General features: G+C 35.5%; 3 protein-coding genes across 3 annotated transcripts; 1 reads left to right on the top strand and 2 right to left on the bottom strand.

Annotated features, from left to right (window-relative positions):
* Window positions 1-1,119: 1,119 nt before the first annotated feature.
* Window positions 1,120-4,676, top strand: LOC113320148 (zinc finger BED domain-containing protein DAYSLEEPER-like). Its single transcript, XM_026568087.1, has 3 exons — window positions 1,120-1,304; window positions 2,151-4,267; window positions 4,517-4,676. Exon 2 carries the CDS (start codon window positions 3,193-3,195, stop codon window positions 4,090-4,092), a length of 900 nt encoding a protein of 299 aa, XP_026423872.1. The 5' UTR covers window positions 1,120-1,304; window positions 2,151-3,192; the 3' UTR covers window positions 4,093-4,267; window positions 4,517-4,676.
* A 980-nt stretch (window positions 4,677-5,656) lies between these two features.
* On the bottom strand, window positions 5,657-8,609 carry LOC113322631. The gene is made up of 2 exons (XM_026570760.1): window positions 6,876-8,609; window positions 5,657-5,977 (listed from the first exon to the last, which is right to left on the bottom strand). The coding sequence occupies exons 1-2, from the start codon at window positions 7,299-7,301 to the stop codon at window positions 5,837-5,839; spliced, it is 567 nt and encodes a 188-aa protein (XP_026426545.1). The 5' UTR covers window positions 7,302-8,609; the 3' UTR covers window positions 5,657-5,836.
* An 8,130-nt stretch (window positions 8,610-16,739) lies between these two features.
* On the bottom strand, window positions 16,740-20,659 carry LOC113324926. Its single transcript, XM_026573200.1, has 3 exons — window positions 19,824-20,659; window positions 18,853-19,667; window positions 16,740-17,125 (listed from the first exon to the last, which is right to left on the bottom strand). The coding sequence occupies exons 1-3, from the start codon at window positions 20,657-20,659 to the stop codon at window positions 16,740-16,742; spliced, it is 2,037 nt and encodes a 678-aa protein (XP_026428985.1).
* Window positions 20,660-22,369: the final 1,710 nt, after the last annotated feature.

Below are 22,369 nucleotides of genomic sequence, written 5' to 3'. Positions count from 1 at the left end.
ACCGAGTCAATGATTCAGGGAATCAACTCTGGTCAAGGCCCCAAACGACTATCTCTAAACGGCTCTATTTTAACATATTAATTTTCACATAAGCACAGCAACGGTACGGTCGTCACCTAACAATACTTCGCCATATAGACAATGAAATTGGCGTTATTATCAATCACAAGACTCTCATTCTAAACCAAAATATCTTTAAGGATTTTTGCTGCAACAACAAGTACCATACTCCCCATCTCTTCTCTGATCAAAGGCTGTATAGCTATTATTGGACTGGCAACCAATGCAACTACTGCAACAAAATAGACATCTCTCTTAAACTAACATCGTGCTTGTTTTTTCCTCTATATTAGTAGAGGGTTCTACATAGAGGTAAAACTCTATCTCTATATAAAAGCCACTATGTAGTGTTTCTTTAATTTATATTTGCTTTACCACTATTTTGAATGCATTCAATATCTTCTATTTCCCATTGCACCCTTAAAAAATTTACAAATTCCATTAAGATCAACTCCTTCCGATAAGATGAGATACACAACATTTGAAATACGCATACTTCAGATCTGAGATTCAGATACATATAAAAATCTACAATGCATACAATTTAAACTTGAAATTCGAATATACGCGGTAATGTTGTAATTTGGCTCGAACATCACCAGAAATTCCTGTACAACGGAAAACCCATCACTGATTCGCCATCAGCAGCAGCTTCTACTGTCACTAGTTCACCGCAACCTTGACATCACCATATGCTGGCATAAGGGTGTAAATTTCGCCCGGCAGCCAATGGCCCAGTACCAACCGCCATGTACCATGGCAGCCCATGGTTGCTCGTGGCCCTTTACAGGCTAGCCCGGCCTATCCCAGTTAAATAACAGAACGGGTAAAGGCCATGAGTTAAAAAGTCTTTCCCGGCCCTTTCCCCGACCCGTTAGCCCGTCAAAGTTACCCATCCCGTTTGCCCGTCAAAATTATCCAGCCTGTTTTCCCATTTAATCTACCCGTTACCCGACCTCTTTTTCCTCTTTCATTCCATTTTATAATATACTCGATATGCATCAATCTCTCCCGAATATTTTTCTGCATATAATTCATTTCGCTAATTATAGTGAAAAAGATAGGGTTTCTTCTTGAAAGATGATCCAATCTTGGAATAATTATAGGCAAATTTGTATTATTTTTGTTAAATTAGGTTACAATCTAAGTTATCTTGTTCTCGTATTCATTTTCTATATAAGGGTTTGGAAGAACCGCCAATGGGAGCTTGATTTTGAAGTTACTGCTGGGCGACTAAGCCTAAGGTATGTGTTACAGTGGTTTCATTTTCACTTGTTTTCTGTTTTTGTTTCAATTGATTTTTCCATTTTTGTTGTTGAATTGATCTTTTGGTTTTGCTTTTGATCGTTTCAAATGATTATACATTACTTTTGTCTGATGCATGTGTTGGTGAGTGATAGTACTAAGTTGGGTATTCATTTGTTTCAATTGATTTTTCCATTTTTGTTGTTGAATTGATCTTTTGGTTTTGCTTTTGATCGTTTCAAATGATTATACATTACTTTTGTCCGATGCATGTGTTGGTGAGTGATAGTACTAAGTTGGGTATTCATTTGTTTCAATTGATTTGGCCATTTTTGTTGCTGATTGGTATTTTAGTTTTGGTTTTGTTGATTAAAATGATTACAGATTTTTTGATGTATATTTTAATAATTGATAGATTGTTCATGGGTGTGAACGAAATGGATTGAGATATTTCGAATTTGTAAATGAAATTAGACTCTTTTAATGCTTAATTAAGATGTTAGTTGTTAAAATCCAATTTTGTTTTGAATCATTAGATACCCAGCATGTAAGTGGAAGGAATGAATGTCCCATTCAGATAATAATCAATTTAAATAACTTTAGTTAGCTTGTTTGTGTTTTTGGTATTTTTTTCTTTCATGTCTTACTTTATGCTCATTTAGATGGTTAGTTCATTGAAATAGTGATGGGAGTTATGCACCTCTAGGATTGTTTATTTGGAACTAGAGTACTAACATGCTTTATAAGCGAGCAGTGACCTTTATTACAGTATGCTAGTTCGATGAGTGAACTTAATCATTCTTATATACATGTATGAATCATTCATTTGATGATATCCTACACAGGAATTTTCACAATGGATCTTAGTCAAGGAGGCGAAAATCCTTCACAAGCAGAATCTGAGATTATCAACAATTCTGATGTTAACGGAACTCCAACTCGAAAATAAGCAAATGCCACAAAGCCAAAAAGAAAGCTAACATCTGATGTCTGGGCTGATTTTGATCAAGTAGAAGAGGCCGATCCAGAAAATCCTGGGATGACTATAAAGTGGGTTGTTTGCAAACACTGTGACGAAAAGAAAAAATCAGGTGGCAATGCAGGAACCTCCCACCTAAGAAGCATACAAATAGCTGTTTGAAGAGACGCAAGATCACAAATTCACATACCACACTAGTTCTAAATGGTCAAGGTAAATTAACCACCTTTAAATTTAATCAAGCTAGGGCTAGGAGAAATATCCTCAAGTTAATTATCTTAAGGGAGCTCCCTTTTCAATTTGTTGAAGATCCTATTTTCCAGTGGTGCGTCAATGAGGGTTTTCACCCCGGTTTTGTTAAGTTTTCTCGTAATACTTTAAGAACTGATTTATACAAGTGTTATCAAGAGGGAAAGCAACAGTTGAAGAATATGCTCCTTGAGATTCCTGGTACAATTTCGCTAACATATGATATATGGCTTTCAAAACAGAGATTGAGCTACTTGGGAATTACTGCTCACTTCATAGATAGAAATTGGATGATGCAGAAACGAATCATAACTTATGCTTTAACTGATACATCTCATGCCGGTGAAAATATAGCTGATTTCATTTTTCGAAAACTTGTTAATGATAGGGGTATCTCAGAAAAATTATTTTCCTTAGCTATGGATAATGCTAGTGCCAACACAGTCTCGGTTGAAAGATTGAAAAAGTTATTGCCTAACCTTCCATCTAAGGGAGATTTGTTTCATGTTAGATGTTGTTGCCATATTCTAAACTTGGTTTTCCAGGATGGTTTAAAAGTTAAGGGTTTCACCGATATGCTTGATCACATGAAGAGTAGCTGGAAACATATTTTTATGTCTGGTACAAGGTGTATTCAGATTTGATTATTGTGTGCTCACATGGGTATGAACCCTAAGAAATTGCAGCTTGATATAAAACATAGGTGGAACTCCACATATCTTATGTTACAAGATGCAATTCCTTACCAGCAAGTGTTGTCGGCCTTTCTCAATGATCTGGCATATGCTCATGCTATTATCGATGCTGATTGGGAACACGCTAAATTGTTATGTGCATTTTTGAAGCCTTTTTATGATGCCACTAACGTTTTTTCTGGTGTTCAGTATGTGACTAGTAATTCAGTTCTTCAATATTTGTATGAGATTGGTATGGTCTTCAAGATTCACAAAGATTACCCATTTTTTAAAGAAACTATTGTTGCCATGGAGGCAAAGTTATTTAAGTATTGGGACACCACTCCGATATTATTTGGATTAGGGTCTATTTTGGATCCTCGTCTTAATCTTAAAGGCGTGGAAAGTACTCTTTCTGATATTGAAGATTGTTTTGGTACTTATGCATACTCAATCTGGTGTAACGGCGACCAAAGTAGGTTAATGGATGCCAAACTGAGAAGTCTGTTCGCGAAGTACTCCAATATTTTGCATGATAAACAGGTAAACATTAGTTCCAATGTTCCTTCAACTTCCATGGGTACTGTAGGGGCATCTGTGGGTCAAATACATTCTGGATCTTTATCTGAAGGCTCTTCCACATCATCCGGAGGTGGATTTTGGGCAGCTCGCAGATTGCAGAAAAGGGACCCTCTCGCGACGTCGTCGGAAGAACTAAATAGATATTATGCGGAGCCTGAACCTGCTTTGACTGATTTGGAAGATTTTGATGTCCTAGATTGGTGGAAAAACAATGAAAAGAGGTATCCAGTGCTTTCTTGTATTGCAAGCATTTACAGTTGCCTCGGAGTCTGCCTTCTCTTCTGGAAAACGTATATTAGGTGATTATCGGAGCAATTTAACCCCGGATATGTTGGAGTGTTAAGTCATTCTGAAAGACTGGTGGAAGGCTGAGATGAAAGAAATTTATAAGCCTTTTGATCCTTTGAATGACGACATTACACCAGTAGATGAAGTTGAACTGTTGGCCATTTAATCTAGTGGTAACTGCTTTCCCAAGGTAAACACATCTCTTTATATCCATTTTTTTTAGTTATATACTTCTATTTTGATGTTGGTTTGAATTGACTGCGTGTTTTGATAGTTCTGCAGTAATATTTTGTTTTGTATATCAGACCTAATGTTATTTGATTATTACACTTTATGTCAGACCTTACCTTTTGATATGCAACTTTATGTCAAACATTACACTTGTTTCACTTTGTTTTTGTTCTTGTTTGCTAATGTTAATCTTTATCTTTTTGTACAGCAGGTGAATGGCTTGAAGCTCTTTCCTTTAGCATTTTGAGAATAAAGTTGCATGGACAACCACACAAGTAGAAGAAGACAGAGGCATGCATATCAATTTTTTGAATCACTATGAAACATTTTCTTTTAAATTTTATTGCTTTGATTTTGATTTAGACTATTATTTGGATATTGAACATCATTCTGTCTTGAAGTATTTATTTATTTAGGTATTAAATAGTGATTAAAATTTGTTGCATTTATTTTTTTAATTTAAAAATATTACTGTATGTTCAAGGCCCGACCGACCTTACCCGCCCTAGCCCAAATTATTTAACATGCTTGGACAGGTCATGGGTAGTTTATTTTGTAGCATAACCCAGCCCGCCCGGCCTTTTTAATTTGATGGGTAAGTGAAGTTAGTATCCGCCCTGTCCCGTCCCATTTAATAATTAGGCCGGGCTTCCAGGCCCGGCCCAATTTACACCCCTACGATGGCATCCATCACCACCAGTCCAATATCATCTAATTCACTACTCACCACCAGCATGACACTCTATGCCACCAAGTCATTGCAACTCTTTCCAAATATCGACCATAGTAGTCATTTTATTCCATGACCATCCAAATATCGTCACCACCACTCTAATTGCAGACTGCACATGGACCTCCGTATCCATTGTTTTTATTGTGGAATACTAAATAATAGGCAAAATACCGATATTTCATAGCACAAAACCCATTGTTAACAGCCATAAATCGTTGGCAGCAATACTGTCATTTCCTAATTGTTGTGCAATAGCCAAGGAGATGCCAAACTCCATAAGCTGAATTCACAGCCATTAGCTAATGCCAAAGTAAACAGATTCCAATCACAGTCACATAAAGCATATGCCAAATTAGAGCCACAACCACTAAATTCTCGAACAGAAATAGCATGTTATAGAGGGCAACACAAAGCATCACTTGATTAGATTCAATTCACAGTCACATAAGGAAATCTCTCCCTTCTCTAAATTTCAAATAGAGTTTGTTTTCGGATGACAAAAAACATAGTTTTATAAAGTTCGTAGACGTGGTACTGATTTGTCGCCGAAAAAACATTCATATTCAGAGGTTATGTGTGCATTGGGGGAACGCTGCATATCATGATTTAGTGGCATTGCATGTTAATAGATGGTGCCTTAATGCTGTTGAATATAATGTTCAAGATTTTTAAGTATAATAGTAAGTCAACATCATAATTCGTCATGTGACAATAAGTTAAATACAAAACTTAAAACATGACACTTTTCCGGTTATCCCTGTATGGATGCATCGTCAACATAGTTTGCAATAAATTTTACAAAAGCTTCTTCTTGGCTCGTAAATTCAACAACAGACCTGTCACCACTGTACACTGGATCATCAGAAGCTTGGTAAGTGAGAATTGTCGAAGGGATCCTCTCGTAAACAACACACTGCAAGTACCCATTAACACAGCCTGCAAGAGAAAATTGTGAAGGAACATTACTCTAACACATATGACCGGAGACAAAGAACCACAAAAGCGTGCTGTCAGGACGAAGAGAAAGTATAACATTGCGTACAATAGTGCTTACTACTAAGGTCTGATACACCACAATTACCTATAGTATCTATAACTGTGCATGCTTTTGAACATCAAAACCACATTTAAAAAATTTAAGACTTGTAGATCAAACTAGTTGCTAATAATGGCACTATGGAAGGTCTAAATGGACTAATTATACATAGATAACAAACTAAATCGGGAAATTCATTTCCTTTCCTGGTTAATGGAAAATATATAACCATTACCTTATCTGCTAGTTTGATTTCATGTTAGGAGTGTTAGTATAGTCTTCACTTTAGTCTAGTACAAGATTCCGTCAATTGGGTTCCATCCGCTTATGCTAACGGATAATCCATTATTAACGTAACGGTAGTGGAACCCTGTATTTCCGTTAGGTTTAGTTCCGTTATCCGGAAACGTGTAAATTCTTATACCCGGTTATTATGTTTGGTTTATCTCATTCTTCACTTCAGTTTTATCGACACAAACACCATAGTTCGCACGGTTACAAAATTTGAGCTTGCACTCAATGCTCTTTACCGTGCTTATGAAACAAACACCACAGTACCAGATTATTATGATAGTGGAATGACCGTCATCTAGGTCGCCACTGACGTAGTACTGATGTACTATCTTATTTTGATAAATCAAACTAAGGTCAAACAAATATTCAAGTATATCAACTTAATATTCCTAGACTATCCACTAACATCACCTCTGTGGCTCTATGTTCTCTAGTGTGTTAAAGCACCATTTCCAAGTAGTACAATAGCCATGATTGCATCAAAAATAAAAGATAATGGTATACCTTATAACTTGAAGTCCTAACTCTGTTGATCTGAAAAGCCTCTTGCCGGTTAACTAGTCCGGATTCAATAACGTCAAGTCCCGAATCCCTGGGAGCTGCATCATCACTAATATATTTTTTAAATTCTGACAGATTAAGCAAATAATCCTCTTTTATAAGAGCCTTTTCCTCACGTATATAACCTATACATTCTAGGATGTGATCTCCCGTAATCAACCGAATCTTGGGATCAATAACAAGAGTTTCATAATCGAGTATGAAAACTGTAACAAGATGTTGATCTCCATTCGGATTTGGATATGTACATAATAGAACTAGATAAACATGATATTTCATATCGCGATTTAGATCTTTATTTGTGTGTAACTCTCCAGTTAAGTAACTAACAGCTTCACCGTCTAGATTTCCTAACGAAACCATCACCATCTTTCAGTGTCGTTAGTTGGCGGCAAACCGCTGGTAAAAACTACTGTAGTAAAGAAGGAGATATGTGTGAAAGGTGATGGTTTCGTTAGGAAATCTAGATGGTGAAGCTGTTAGTTACTCAACTGAAAAGTTACACGCAGATAGAGATCTAAATTGCGATAAGAAGTATCATGTTTATCTAGGTCTATTACATACATATCCAAATCCGAATGGAGATCAACATCCTGTTACAGTTTTCATACTCAATTATGAAACTCTTGTTATTGATCCCGAGATTCGGTTGATTACGGGAGATCACATCCTAGGATCTATAGGTCTATTACAACTGTCTCCACTTGCAACACAGTTCACCACTTCCAGTTCCTCTCTGCCTCCACCAGTTCAACATTACTCAAACTCTATTAACCCCTGCACATAAGTAACTTCAGAATCCTATGTAGTTCAAAACTAATCTAAACTACACCAGCAACCAATTAAGATTATCTTCATCTCCACCACCATTCACAATACTCTGTACTTAACCAAACCTGCACCACCTACAACTTCAGATGCAAACATCACCACCAGAAACAAACACAACCAGTACCACTGCCATTTCAGCTAAGACCACTCCCACTATAACTTACAATTACACCTGCAACTGTCTCAGTTTATCACCAATACAATTCAACAACACCACAACCATTGTCTACACTGAAACTCATTACAAACTTTACTTTCATCAACATCCTCTTCTGACCCCAACCTCCAACAACATCTAACTCTTCTTCATGTAGCTCAAACTAACGGAAAAACCCAACTTCATCCTCAATTTACCAAAACTCTAATTTAAGACTCTACTTCCTTGGGAACTCAAATTGAATCTCACACATCTATCTCTACTTCAAATAAAACTAACCTATCAACAATTAACCAAAATATAACAACTTCATACAGAAATTTCAGTAAATTAAGAACCTAAATTAAAACTATGATTTACCTTTTCTATTTGATTCTTCAACACAACAGCTTCACCTAGTCAAATCAATATCAACCCCTTAGTTCTTCATCCATCAACGACACTATATCATCATCAGTTCTATACGAGCCCTAACTTCAGAAACCCTAACTTCAATTCAAGATTTACGTCGCCTTCTTCTTATCCTGAAGCTTAAAAATTTCAGTTCTAGCTTCATCTTCTTCGATTCATCGAGCTTACTAATTTTCTAGGAAAAATCACACTGAATAACTCAGTTCTTCTGAACTGAGATCGACAGAGAGGAGAAGAAGAGGAATAGAGAAGAAGAAGAAGAAGAAGAAGAAGAAGAAAGAGAAGAAAATAAGAGATCATTTTCTCTTCAACACGTAAAGGGATAAGACCAAGAAAATAACTGAGGCGCCCAAAAACGGATAAGGGCAGCCAAGGCGGTCGGACGCAAAAATAATGATTTTGCTCTTCTAACTAAACTGATAAAACCTTCTTCGTCCGGTATCCGAATGACACGTTCGATTAGTCTATTACGCATAATTTTTCGAGATCTATCCAATGCTACTAGTTTTATATTTGGATCATTAGTTTCTATTAATTAAAATATATATTAACTAAAAGAGTCATTATCATCTAAATCGTTTCTTGACTAGTCTAATAGCGTTGACGAGCTTAAGGATCCTTATAATATGTGCTTTTGTAAATAATTAGGGTGTACAACCGGGTGCACATTTGTAAAAAAAATAAAATTATTGGTGTTTTAGTCTATTATTTTTCTTTGTAGAACTTGTTGTTGATAAATTATGGACATCTTGAGAGAAAATTGAGTCGAAAATAGATGTCGGACAACCAACTAGTTGGCCTCAATTATTAGCGTTGGTCTTGAGAATTGGAAAATTAGTGGAAATTCTATAGAGTTGTTCTTCAGAATTGGTTAATGGGATTGATTCAACCTGTTATTTATAATCTTAAGAAGCCGGATTAGATTGGACGATTTGAAATTAAGCAGTTTTTGTTATGGGAAGAGCCCCTTTCCGTCAGAAATATCAAATACAGGACTTCTTATAGTACTAACAATTTGCAGTACGTTTGTAAATTCGATATTTATGATGTGCATAGAAGGAAATAAGCAAATTTAGAAGTTGCGTGTACAATCTGTTGTTAACGTACTTTAGCTGTAAAATATCGTCTTACATCGTGAAGGATAGGACAAGGCTGTGAGGGTTTTTATCCCCTCTTAGAGTAACTGATGTGAGGCTGGACGACTAAACCCAAATATTTGGCCTAGTGGACAGACGTAGTTGGACGTACTATCGATCAAATTTTGATCAACGACTAAAGCCCAGACTAAACTTGATCGCCGACCAAGACCAAACCCAAATATAGTCGAGCATTGATATAATCTCCGTTTCACAACGGGCGTTGATATAATCTCCGCTTCTCATCGCGCGTTCGTAAAGAATTCGTCCAACGAACAGGCGGGCATATAAACTTCGCTTGTATGGGACGTTGATTAAATGTATGTCCGATGGGGAGTTTGCGAAGTTAACGCCTGACTCCAGGCGGTGATAAAGTTTACGCCTGAATGGGACGGTGATAAAGTTTGCGCATGATGCCAGGCGTTGATAAAGTTTACGCCTGGAATCAAACGGTGATATAAGTGTTCGCCTGATGGCAGGCGCTGATAATGTTCTTACCAATTATACATGCACTCATAATTGGTAAGAACATTATCAAGTTCTTACCAATTATACATGCAGTCTTGCCACACAATACGTCTATATTTGGGCTTGAAGCAATATGCAAAGCTACAGAGCGAATATGCAGCGTGAATCAACTACTCATGAAGTACCCAAGATGGTCATGTGAACATGCACGTGTTAATTATATGTCAAGCAAGAAACAAAGCATGCAAGACGGTGATACCAGAGAAGCTTGTTTTACGGAAGAGATAAAAACATTTTCTTCTTGTTTCACAGACAAAATCCTTTACAAACAAACGTCAGAAACAAACCCTAAACAGTGAGCAAGCCAGCCTGATCAGATAAGAAACTGATGTACATATGATGATGTTTTTCTAAGTGTTCTCCCCATGAAGATTATACACACACAGCGGTGATTTTATGTACGCCCCATGGGGCGTTCATTATACAAACGCCCATCTCCGGGCGGTGACTTTACATGCGCCCCATGGGGCGCATATTATAAAAACGCTCCACATCCAGGCGTGATCTTTATTAACGCGCTATTTCGGACGTAATCTTTATCAACGCTCCACGATCACATGAACATTATATCTTCGCGCGACCAAATTTACTCTCCCCCACTACACCACACGAGGAACTAAGCTCAAATTTGGTCTTCTTTTTTGTCTTTAATCTTTGGTTATGGTCGTACCACTGTGGATGCTGATGAAAACTAATTATATTTCCATGTAGCCAATCTCTTGGGAAACTGAATATTGGTCATTCTAATATACCATTCCATCTTAATCTTATAGTTTATGATTTTTTTTCTTTGCATCCACCAGGTACCAATCGGACTCCGTTATACTGGTGGTGCGCGCATGTTGTTGATGCTCACACTCCAATTTGCGTTTTCCAATTAAAATAGTTGGTATTCAAGATTTTGATATCACACTATCCTTTATCTTTAGCCGGGAAGAGTTATTAATGTAGTGTCTTAAGATTTGAAATCACTACGTCCTTTATTTCTATTATTCTTCTCATATGTATCGGAAATGTGTCTTTTGAATTACCCCCCTTCACATCCACGCGATCCAAAACATGTTAAGTTCTTGTATCACTATAGAGACTGATATAAGCTCATTTCATGCAACTTACTACCAGCAATGTAAGTAAATTACCTTTTCATATAACTGCAATTATAATTCCCCTGAAATTCTTAAATTATTACTAGCCAAAATCTTGGGACATTCAGGCACGGAAGGTGGTGGAATCAAAATACACTATTGGGTGAGCAATAATTCAAATTTAAATTATTTGATTTGGCATGCTAATTTTAACTATGCTTGTATCTGGTCCAAATTTAGTCTCTTGGAGAATTAAGATTTTTTATATGTGCTACTTCTTGTTTGTTAAGAGTAGTAAAATTTATACCTTGCGAGCACGAGTTCTATGAATTGCTGCTGGTTTGCTCATTTTACCGTCATCAAATATCTATTTACCATTTTGAAGCCATACATTTTCTAACAAAGTAATGTGTTTTTTAGTGTGTAGATAGCGGATGAAATTTTTTGGCTGTCATGCAGAAAACTGATCAATGGGTACATGGAACCGCTAGGACTCCTGAATCAGACATTTCGTAGGATTAGGTATGCCAACTCCTTCTAACCACTTGTTTTAGTTTTGGAAAATGTTTTTATTTAGAAGTTTCAGCAGTGCATAAAATGCAACTGTTAAATACGCTAGGATTCTGAAACAAGGTGATACATGGTTAGCCTTTTGTTTCCATGTTTTTTGCGTACAACTTTCCATCTAGCTTGTTTATTGTAATGAAACAAGTGCACAAAACATTTTAGTAATTTAGACTTTTGTTCTATAGTTCATCTATAAAACATTCATTTATAATGAAATGAATGCATGAAACATTTTAGTAATTTAACCTTCTGTTCTAAAGATTATCAAAGCATTCATGTTTTTTTTTTGCTAACGTCCACATAGTTACGCATATCTAATTTTTAATGTGTACAAAATTATACACATGTTGATTGTAAATGTGTACATAGTTGTATATGTACATTGTTAATGTGTACATAGTTATACACCTGTTGATTGTCAGTGTGTACAACTATATACACATTCTGAATTAATGGTATATAATATTATACCCTGATGCAGCTTTGACTCAATTTTTTTGGTTTTATGTATTAAATTTTGGGATCATAAGCTCAAAACGGTAAAGTGTATCGATACTTGCACATTGTTGTTAGTGTGTATATAGTTGTATACCCGTTATTTGTTAACGTGCACATTGTTGTACACCTGTTAGTTAATGTGTACATAATTGTACACATGTTCATCATCATTGTTCACATAATTTCGTATTGTTGCTGGCAGTATGTGGCTTGACATTGATTATGTCCTGTGTTCACCCTTTATAGATCCAATTCAGAGTGTGAACAATGTTGTGCTTTCTTCGTTCAAGCCTATTATTGGTCATGTAGATTCATTGGATGAAAACACTAGTATAGAATTTTCTGCCCCGTCCAGGAACTCACATAGACGTAACGTAAATAAGTTAGAATGCTTTTATTATTTTAAACTCGACATGTTAGTTTTTTGCCCCGTCAAAGGATTCACATAGACGTTATGTATATAAGTTAGAACGCATTTATTTTTTTAAACTCGACGTGTGTACGTTGATGTGCATTTAATTGAAGTCTGTTGGTTTTGTAAATACTCAGACTCAAGATGAGGATTTTTGTACTATAAGTTTATGGATTGGAGATCTATAATGAGATGGTCATGGACTTCACAGATTGGGACTCTGTCACCATTCCTTTTGGACGATCCAGAGGTACGCTCTCTGAGGTTCCTTGCAACCATTCCTCCATGGTGTTCATTTTATCCCAATTAATTACTGTGGCTGTTTATCATATGTATTTGAAGTAGGTGGCGCCCCATAAATGAAGTAACATTTAGTTATCCAGGGATTAGTTTGTGTTACTAGTATTCTACAGTTGATTTCATTCGTGCTATTATATTCATGTTTGTTTGGTTGATTGATGGTTGAGGGGGACATGGAAAGATAGGATCATTTGTGTATACCTCTTTTGGTTATACATGTGTATAACATGTGTATATATTTGTACACAAGTTTATTCTTAATGTGTACATGACTGTACACCTGTTGAACATGTGTATATAGTTGTATACAAGTTGATTCTTAATGTCTACCTAATTGTACACACGTTGATCGTGAATGTGCACATAATTATATATACCTGTTGATTTTTAATGAGTGCGTGTATTGATTCCTAGGTTGAATATTTTGTTTTGTGAACTGAATATTCCATTGAGTGTTTTATGTTTAACATGATTTTGTCATCACATCGGTTGGTCTTGATGTTCTTCGTCTTGTTTTCTTTGAAAAGTTACCTCCAAAAGCTTGTAATAAAATCCAAGAAGGTGATTTCAATGGAAAGGAGAAAGTAGTGGGATAAAAACATTTTTTGATGCAAGGAAGGGTTGTACAGAAGTTTCTCTTACAAGGTGAACGAGATGGAAAGATTTGGACCTGGTACAGGTGTCTCTTGTGTCCTCGTCTAAATGGTTCCCACCAACAATTCATTGCCCAGTAGTGTAAACATTTCTAGTTTCCATCTACTGTATTTGTGTTATGTTGCGGAGCAACATTCTTGTTAATTTGTTGTTGTGGAACCATCTACTCACACTTGTTTAAATTTTGATGTATTTTCTTCAAAGAGGTATGCCTACAATATTGAAATATCTCATAGGCGATTGGCAGCGACTACAATCAAGTTAGCAAGGAATGGAAAGACATGCTTTTGGTTATGATATTGTCATATGGGTATTTTTTTGGGTTTTCTGGATTTTTGCATTCCCTAGATATAATCAAGTTAGTAATGGAATGGAAAGACATGCTCTTAACTACATATTTCATTGTCTATGGATTTTCTGGATTTTTGTAGCTGTGTACATGTTTGTACGCCAATGTAAACTAAGTTTTTTTTAAAAATGAGAATTATATAGTCATATGAGTACTCTTTTTGTAGCTCACGGAAAGAGCTTTCCGAATATATAAAGTTTGTTAATTTTGGACTAACGGTTCGAAAGATAAATCTATTTTATTTTATTTTCTTATATTATTTAAGACTGGTGAAAACATCATGGTTACTTTGGACTAACTTGCAAATATTTAGACTACATTATAAACTAGGAAGGTTATTTAAGTAACTTTCCATAAAAAATGACTAATTTGTACCTAGTTGAATGGGTTATGACTAACTTATACCTAGTTGAATGGATTAGGACTAACCAATGTAGTCAATATCGGCCGTATCGGCCGATATATCGGGGATATTTCGGATATCGGCCCAGAACGATACGATAAGAAAGATATCGGGGATACGATATTCGCCCAATAATATCGGCCGTATCGGTCGAATATCGGCCGTTTCGGTCAAATATCGGCCGTATCGGTCGACACGAAATTTTCCTACATTTTCCGATATGAGACGGTATTGGTCGTTTTCTATAAAGTTTAAGGTTAATTTTGGCGAAGAAAGTCTTCCAGGTGGTAGTAGAGGTGCATGTAGCTCTCGAAGCAAGTTACTAAAGTTACTCTTTTGTTTTTTTGATAAAATTGATGTTATCTATTATATCTTATCCGAAAATGTGTGGAGAAAATGTTTACTATAAAATTATAGTCTCTAAATCTAGAACCGATATTATACCGATATTTCAACGATAATATCCCCGATATAAAATCGTACTAGTGTATCGGTCCCAGCCGAGATGAACCGATATCCGATATTAACTACATTGGGACTAACTAGTATATTTGGAGGGGGTTTTGGAATAACCCGTATTTCCCCAAATAAATTGTAGTTTTAATTAATATTCAATGTAGTTAACGTCGTCAGTTACCGTTAGCACGTGTGTCGCACTTGTGACTAAAAATCTAGCAAATCGCATCTAACGGTTTGATTTAATCTTCTGAGGCGCATCTAATGAATTGGTGATCGAGTAAACTTGGTTGTAGACTTTTAACAAACACTTGACTTGCGTAACTGGAGGTGCATGAAGAGGTCTCTTTGATGTTTGTTTGGTTCTCTTTATACGCTTTTCAAACTGCAAATTTCTATTGGGTAATCTAGAAAAATTCGTTAATACATAGTCATTCATCAACAGTAATCAATAAAATTAGCACCTCAGCCTACCTATTTTTACAGTCTCAAGATTCTTACAATCCAGATCTGAAAGTACCTATTTTTTCAATCCAAATCTGAAACAAATTGGTACCAACTTTCGCATCTACACTAACCCAAAACCAAAACAAACTCCTCCCCATCATTCTCCATCAGACAATCGCTAACACCCTAACCATCACCATTAAACGTTTATATTGGAGGATGAATCATTTAAACAGGAGTTTAAGCAGGTGAATCCAAACTTCTTCTCTGTAATGGTTATTATTATGGTGAGTACTATCATCATAATGCAACTGGTAGATAAAAAATAAATAATCATCCCAAATAAATTTCGAGGAGATACTTTCACAGAGTTGATGCTGATGATGGTATATTTCTTGTTGGAGATGCATTTAATTCAAAGACGGCTATGAAGACAAGAGAAATATTAACAGAGAAGATGATGATCTCAAAATCTACTTTTCAGCCAAGAACACTAGATCGCCTGGTTATCCGACTCCCTTCTATAACGGATGCTTCAATGGAAAAGTTAATAAATAAATTAAAGCATTATATTAAATAGGTCATTTTTAATATTTAACCGGATTTTGTAAACAATTTTGATCCTGGAACCTAAACTCTAATTTGAAATTTTCTAGGACCTAAAAGCAACTTTGATCACTTTAGTGGGACTGAAAATCAAAATATTCCAAAAATAAAAGATTGGGACCTTAGAGCATCCACAGTGGGCGAGTATAACAAAATTTATGGGATGAGATCCTAACACAGTGGGACGGAGTAAAGATCAAATTTGGACCAAAGATCAAATTTGGACCAAAGATCAAATTCCAGACCAAATATGGTCGCGACCAAATCCCAAATTCTAATATTGTCGGGCGTAAATTTAAAGTACGCTTGTTGCTGGGCGTAAATTTAAAGTACGCTTGTTAACGGGCGGAGATTTAAATTACGCCCGATGAAAATTGAAATTAAATAAAAAAGAAAAAGAATGGGCGGACTTTTAAAGTCCGCCTGATGGAATTTTTAAAAAATGGGCGGACTTTTAAAGTCCGCCTGATGGAATTTTATAAAAAACGGGCGGACTTTTAAAGTCCGCCTGATGGAATATAAATGGGCGGACTTTTAAGGTCCGCCTAATGAAAAAAAAATGGGACGGACTTTTAAAGTCCGCCTGACGAAATTTTAATCTTGTACCGTTGCGTCACAACACGGACTAAACCCAAAATTTGGTCTTTTTTTTTTGATCTTTGATCTTTGGTTTTGATCGCACCACTGCAGTTGCCCTTAAAAGACAAGAGATAGTCTTATGTAGGATATAATACTTAATGGGGCGGGATTGGCTGACAGACCTAAAATGACAGAGTCCATCACAATACCGATATTCACAAGTTTTTGTGTACCTTATCCCATCTTATCAAAGACTAGCTGGCCTCACCCCCACAATATTCTCTGGGGATTACAGAAGAATGCTATTATTTTTTCCGGTAAAACTTTCAGGCTTCAAGATGTTATTTTTTATTTTATTTATTTATTGATAAAAGGAAATTCATTCAAACTAAACAGAAAGAGATACATTGTTCAAGTTAAAGACATTTCTAGGGAGATCAAATTTCAAACTACTGTTCCAACTCCTAGAATCTATATCCTTATAAGAGGACCAATTTAACTTCTTAGCTATTCCGTCCGCTATAAAATTACAATCCCTTTTGACATAATAAAAGGAAGAAGAAGTAAAAGAGTTGCTAGTCTCCAGCGCTTTGTCTATGAAAACTTTACACCTCCAATCTGCAGCAAAATCTCTTCCCCTCATTCCATTAATAACATTGAGATTGTCATTGAGAAAGATAATATCAGACATTCCTGAGATTCTAGCCCACCTTGTGGCTTCCTGGCATGCTCTTGCTTCTGCTTCATCAGAGCTTGAACATCTTCCAGTACCCCCTGCAAAATCTCAAATAGAACCAAACTTGTTAAATAGCACCGTAGCATAAGCAAAACTCTTAGATTGACTATTGTAAGGAGCATCAAACATTACATAACTTGAGTTAAACACATGATTAGAATTCTCTTCACAACCTGGATGTTTAATATCACAAGCTTTTTTCTGACTAGATATAGGGCAAGTACCATTACAAGTGTTAGTAATTTGAAAAAAGTTTATATCTTTTCTTATATTGTTTATCAAATCAATAGGATTAGGTTTAATGCCATCAAAGACAACCCTGCACCTGTATTTCCAAATGAACCAAATAATATAAGCACAATAATCTCTATTGGTCTTATCACTTAGCCACTCAACACACCATTTCTTAAAACCTGCATTTCTTTTATTGTAGAAAATATGAGAGAAAGACAATCCTCTCCAAACAGCTTCAGAGAAAGTACAATCAAGGAAAAGATGGTCAGTTGTTTCACTAGCATTTCTATTACACATCACACATTGAGTGTCTAAAGGGATATGTCTTCCTAGTCTATCTTTTACTGGCAGACAATCACTAAGGGATTTCCACATGAACATTTGAACTCTAGGAATAACTTTAAGTTTCCATATATTCAACCAATCTACTTTGACATCCAAATGATTCTTATTACACAAATAATTATAAGCAGACTTGACAGTAATTTCACCATCCTGAGTTCCAATCCATCTAGGTCTGTCAAAGTTCTAAATGCTAGGCTCAGTCATTTTAATTTTCAGAACATACTCCTCATCAAACAGGTTATTTAATAAACTAACATTCCATTCTCCATTATGATTAATCAGATCAGAAACTTTGCTATATCTACCTATGCTATCTTCATTTTTAGGCTTTGGTATTTCACCCTTTATCAGCCACTTATCAAACTAGATATTGATTTTCTCCCCCTTTCCAATATCCCAACTATGGTTTTCCTTTATGACTTCAAAACCTTTACAAATACTAGTCCAAACCCAAGATTTAATATTCTTTTTTTTTTGTATTGTAAGGGTTCAGTTTTTGGGAAGTATTCACACTTAAGGATTCTACACCAAAGTTTATCAGGATTATTAATAAGCCTCCAAGCTAATTTGGTAAGAAGAGATAGGTTGAATTTATGAGGATTCCTAATGCCAAAGCCACCACTAGTTTTACTAATACACATAACATCCCAAGCTTTTATATATAAACCTCTATTATTCCTTGTTTTCTTCCACCAGAAATCTCTTTTAAGAGCATCTAATCTGTCAAGAGTTTTCTTAGGTAAAGAGAAGCACATCATTTGAAACATAGGCATAGCGCTAGTTACTGATTTAATAAGAGTAGTCCTGCCAGCTTGTGACAGAAACTTGGCTTTCCAACCCTGAATTCTATTGTACACTCTATCAAGCATATTGTGGTAGTTGAAGGATTTCGATCTATTAAAAAACAAAGGAGTACCTAGCTAGGTATCAGATTTTGTTATTCTACTTACTCTAAGTATTCTAGCTAGGATTTTACAGTGTTTATTTTGAACTTTTTTACTAAAATAAATACCAGATTTTTGATGGTTTATTAGCTGACCATAGGAAATACTAAAAATATTCAGAATTTCTAAAAGATTATGAGCCTGTGAAATACTAGCAGCAGAAAAAATAAAAGAACCATCCGCAAAAAATAAATGGGAAACAGAAGGACTCTGACTTGTAACTTTTATACCACTAATTTTACCAGACTGTTCAGCATGAAGTAGAAGAGAGGACAAAGCTTCCATGCAAATAATAAATAAAGCCGGAGATAGAGGATATCCCTGCCTAATCCCTCTAGAAGGAAAAAAAAAATCACCTGGTATACCATTAACTAAGACAGCATATGAAATAGAGGAGATGCAAGTAAAAATAAGGTCACAGAAATCTTTAGAAAAACCTAAAACTTCTAAAATTTTGATTATAAAGTTCCATTCTAGCCTGTCAAACGCTTTAGAGAGATCAAGTTTCACAGCCATGTATCCATTTTTCTTTTTACTAGTTTTCATTGTGTGTAATATTTCATGCTCCACTATAATGTTATCAGTTATTTGCCTCTTAGGAATAAAAGCTGACTGATTCTGCGAGATGAGTTTATCTAGGTGAGGTTTAATCCTGTTTGCTATAATTTTTGCTACTATCTTATATAAAGCGTTAATTAAGCTAATAGGGCAGAAGTCACTGGGGTTTTTTGGTGTTTTAGTTTTCGGAGTAAGGGAAATAGAAGTATGATTCATCTCTTGCTTAAACTTTTTATCTCTAAAAACTATTTGGACCCAGGAATCAATATCCGTTTTCAATTCACTCCAATGGTTTTGATAAAATCCAGGGGGAAATCCATCTGGACCTGGCGCTCCCCAAGAATTCATACTAAAAAGGGCTTCTCTGATCTCTTCTTCCTCTGGTATACTACACAGACTGATATTATCCTGTTGGTTTATCTTAGGTTTCATGATACTACTAAAAATCTGATGAATGGAGCTATCATTTGTTTGGTAAATATTTTTAAGTTTTCCTGACCTTCAATCCATAATCCACTATTATCTCTAAGAGCATAAATTTTATTAATTCTGTCTTTCTGAAGCATTTTGATGAAAAAACCTAGTGTTATGATCATTTTCTTTTATCCATTGTTCTTTCACATGTTGACTCCAATATATTTTTTCTATTGTATACCAAGAATTCAGATCATTATGCAAAGCTTCTATGCTTTTCTTAGTCTCATAATTCTTAGGTTTTCTATTTTCTATTTCAATTTCATTTAAAATATCCGAAATGTTCTTAAAAATATTACCAAACTCTTTTCTGTTCCAAATTTTAAGCTCAGATCCTTTTCTCTTAACAATGTCACTAATATCATAGTTACTATTTCTACTTTTCTCAAGAGAATTTTCAATCAGACTGCTATAAGACTTGTGTTCTTGCCAGCATTTCATGTACCTATAAGGTCTATTAACTGATTTTGTTTTAGGAAATGCTTCTAACATTATTGGAGCATGATCCGAAACCACTCTAGTGAGGTGATTAGTGAAAGATCTAGGAAATAGTCCCAACCATTTATGATTCACTAAAGTTCTATTTATGCTTTCTTGTATATTATTCTTTCCAGTTCTCTTATTTGTCCAAGTGAAAGGTAAACCAGTAAATTTTAGATCAACTAATCCTAATTTCTGAATGCAACTATAAACATAAGCAAGACTACTAGAGTTTGTGTCATTACCACCTTCCTTTTCATCTTTGTGGAGTATAAAATCCATATCTCCTATTAAACACCAAGGGCTACTGGCATCACTAAAATTAGAAATAAATTCCCACTGCTTAATTCTTAAATTCTTATCTAAGGCACCATAAACAAAAGAGATGTTAAAACTCATATTATCCTTTAAGACATGAAAATTGAATACATTATCTTTAAAAGAAATGAGATTAGCAGAAACTCCCTGTGTCCAAGCAATAGCAATACCACCTGATCTACCAATGGAAGGGATGATAAACCAGTCTTTCATTTTCATTTTTGTCATGCATTTTTCTACACTTTGCATCTCTACTTAGGCTCAGATAAGAAAATCATATCAGGATTATGGGTTTTATTTAGATGGTTTAAATGGTCTTGTTTCAACTCAGACCTAATATCCTGTAAATTCCATGATAACACTTTGAAGTCATACCAATATGCTCTATCATTCATCACCATATATGAGAATAGTAATTTATTGTACCAGGGGAAAAAACTATTCATGGCATTTTTAAGAAACAGAAACAGATAAAGACTGCACATGCAAATAACTTGTTGTAAAGAATTAAAGTTACTCTTATTTCTATGCATTCTAGCGAGAAAATTGTAATAGATAATTATAAAAGCATGCAAGCTAACAATTTTAAAGAAGAAGTTAAAATTTTTATCAAGATTATCATGCTGGATTTTAAAATTTTTAAAAGGAAATACCTCGGTTTGTTGAGCTTGTTCCATAGAGATAGAATTGTCAGCTCGAATCTCAGATTTGGCCATCCCTTGGTCAGTGATGTCTTTGTTTTCAGCTTCAGCTTCAATGATGCTCCAACACAGTCTATCTTCTTCACTTTCACAAGCAATGTCTTCTATTTCTTGACTACTCAGCTAAACTTGTTTTGATAATTGCATCAGTGCTTGTCCAGTACTTTCTCTAATTCAGACCCAGATTGTCTTCAACCATACACCATTCATTTTTCCCTTTTTCTATTTCATTTACTGGTTCACTAATAACAATACTCTTCTTACTACCCAGCCCTGCATATTGACTCAGCATTCTAAACCAACCTTCCTGATTCTTTTTCTGTTTTATCTCCTTTTGACTGCTATTGCTTCCTTCTGATATTATATCTTTACCTTTCAACCTTCTTTTTTCAGCCTCAGACAAGTTGGTCATGCACTGACCAGCAGATCTTCTATCTCCTATAACCCCCACATTTTTATTTTTTCCTACATCACCTCCATTTCTAATATTCTCAGAACTATCACCAATTATTGCTGATTCTTCTACTTTTGCTGGATGATGCCCCTTGCAACCTCTTCAAACTCTATGTTTGTATCAGTATCAATCCTTCGTCTTTTGGTGCCTCTAGTTTGGTAGTCCACTTTGTCAATATCACTTTCATAAATTTTCAACCCTGCAGCAGCATTTGCCAAATTCTCAGCTCTTTCTTCAGCTTCGGCATTTTGATTGTTGTTCCCTGGAACTTCTTCATCTCCTATGTAGACATAAACTTTTGGCATCTTCCTCTTATATTCTGCAATCCTTGGTCTGCACTTCTCATCAGAATGCTCCCCATCAACATTCCAGCATTTTCTACAGGTACCGTGAGGAATAACCATAAAGAAAATTTTCAGTTTAATTGTTTCCCTGTCAACTCACGTCCAGAATGATGATCTTCACTTGATGCACCAAAGCTGTAGTCAGGTCAGCAATGACATGAGCTTGATATTCTCCCTTTTCATTAACAGGACCAATTAGAGTGAGAACTTTGCCCACCTTCTCTGCAAATTTCATAGCTACATTTCCTCTCTCTACCAAATCAGCTCTCAACTCAAAAGAAATCCAAAAATCTTGAGCTGAAAAGTCTATGTCTTCAATCACTGCTCCACATGCGCATAGTAAGAAGCTTGCCATGAACCCTGTTCGGAATTGAGTAGATTGCTGCTGCAAAATCACCAGCATTTGTGAACCTGATAATAAATATTTTTG

Source organism: Papaver somniferum, chromosome 11 (assembly GCF_003573695.1).
Source record: "Papaver somniferum cultivar HN1 chromosome 11, ASM357369v1, whole genome shotgun sequence".
NCBI classification, from domain to species: domain Eukaryota; kingdom Viridiplantae; phylum Streptophyta; class Magnoliopsida; order Ranunculales; family Papaveraceae; genus Papaver; species Papaver somniferum.
Note: the sequence above shows the minus strand (reverse complement) of the source record. Positions and strands in the feature narration are given on the sequence as shown.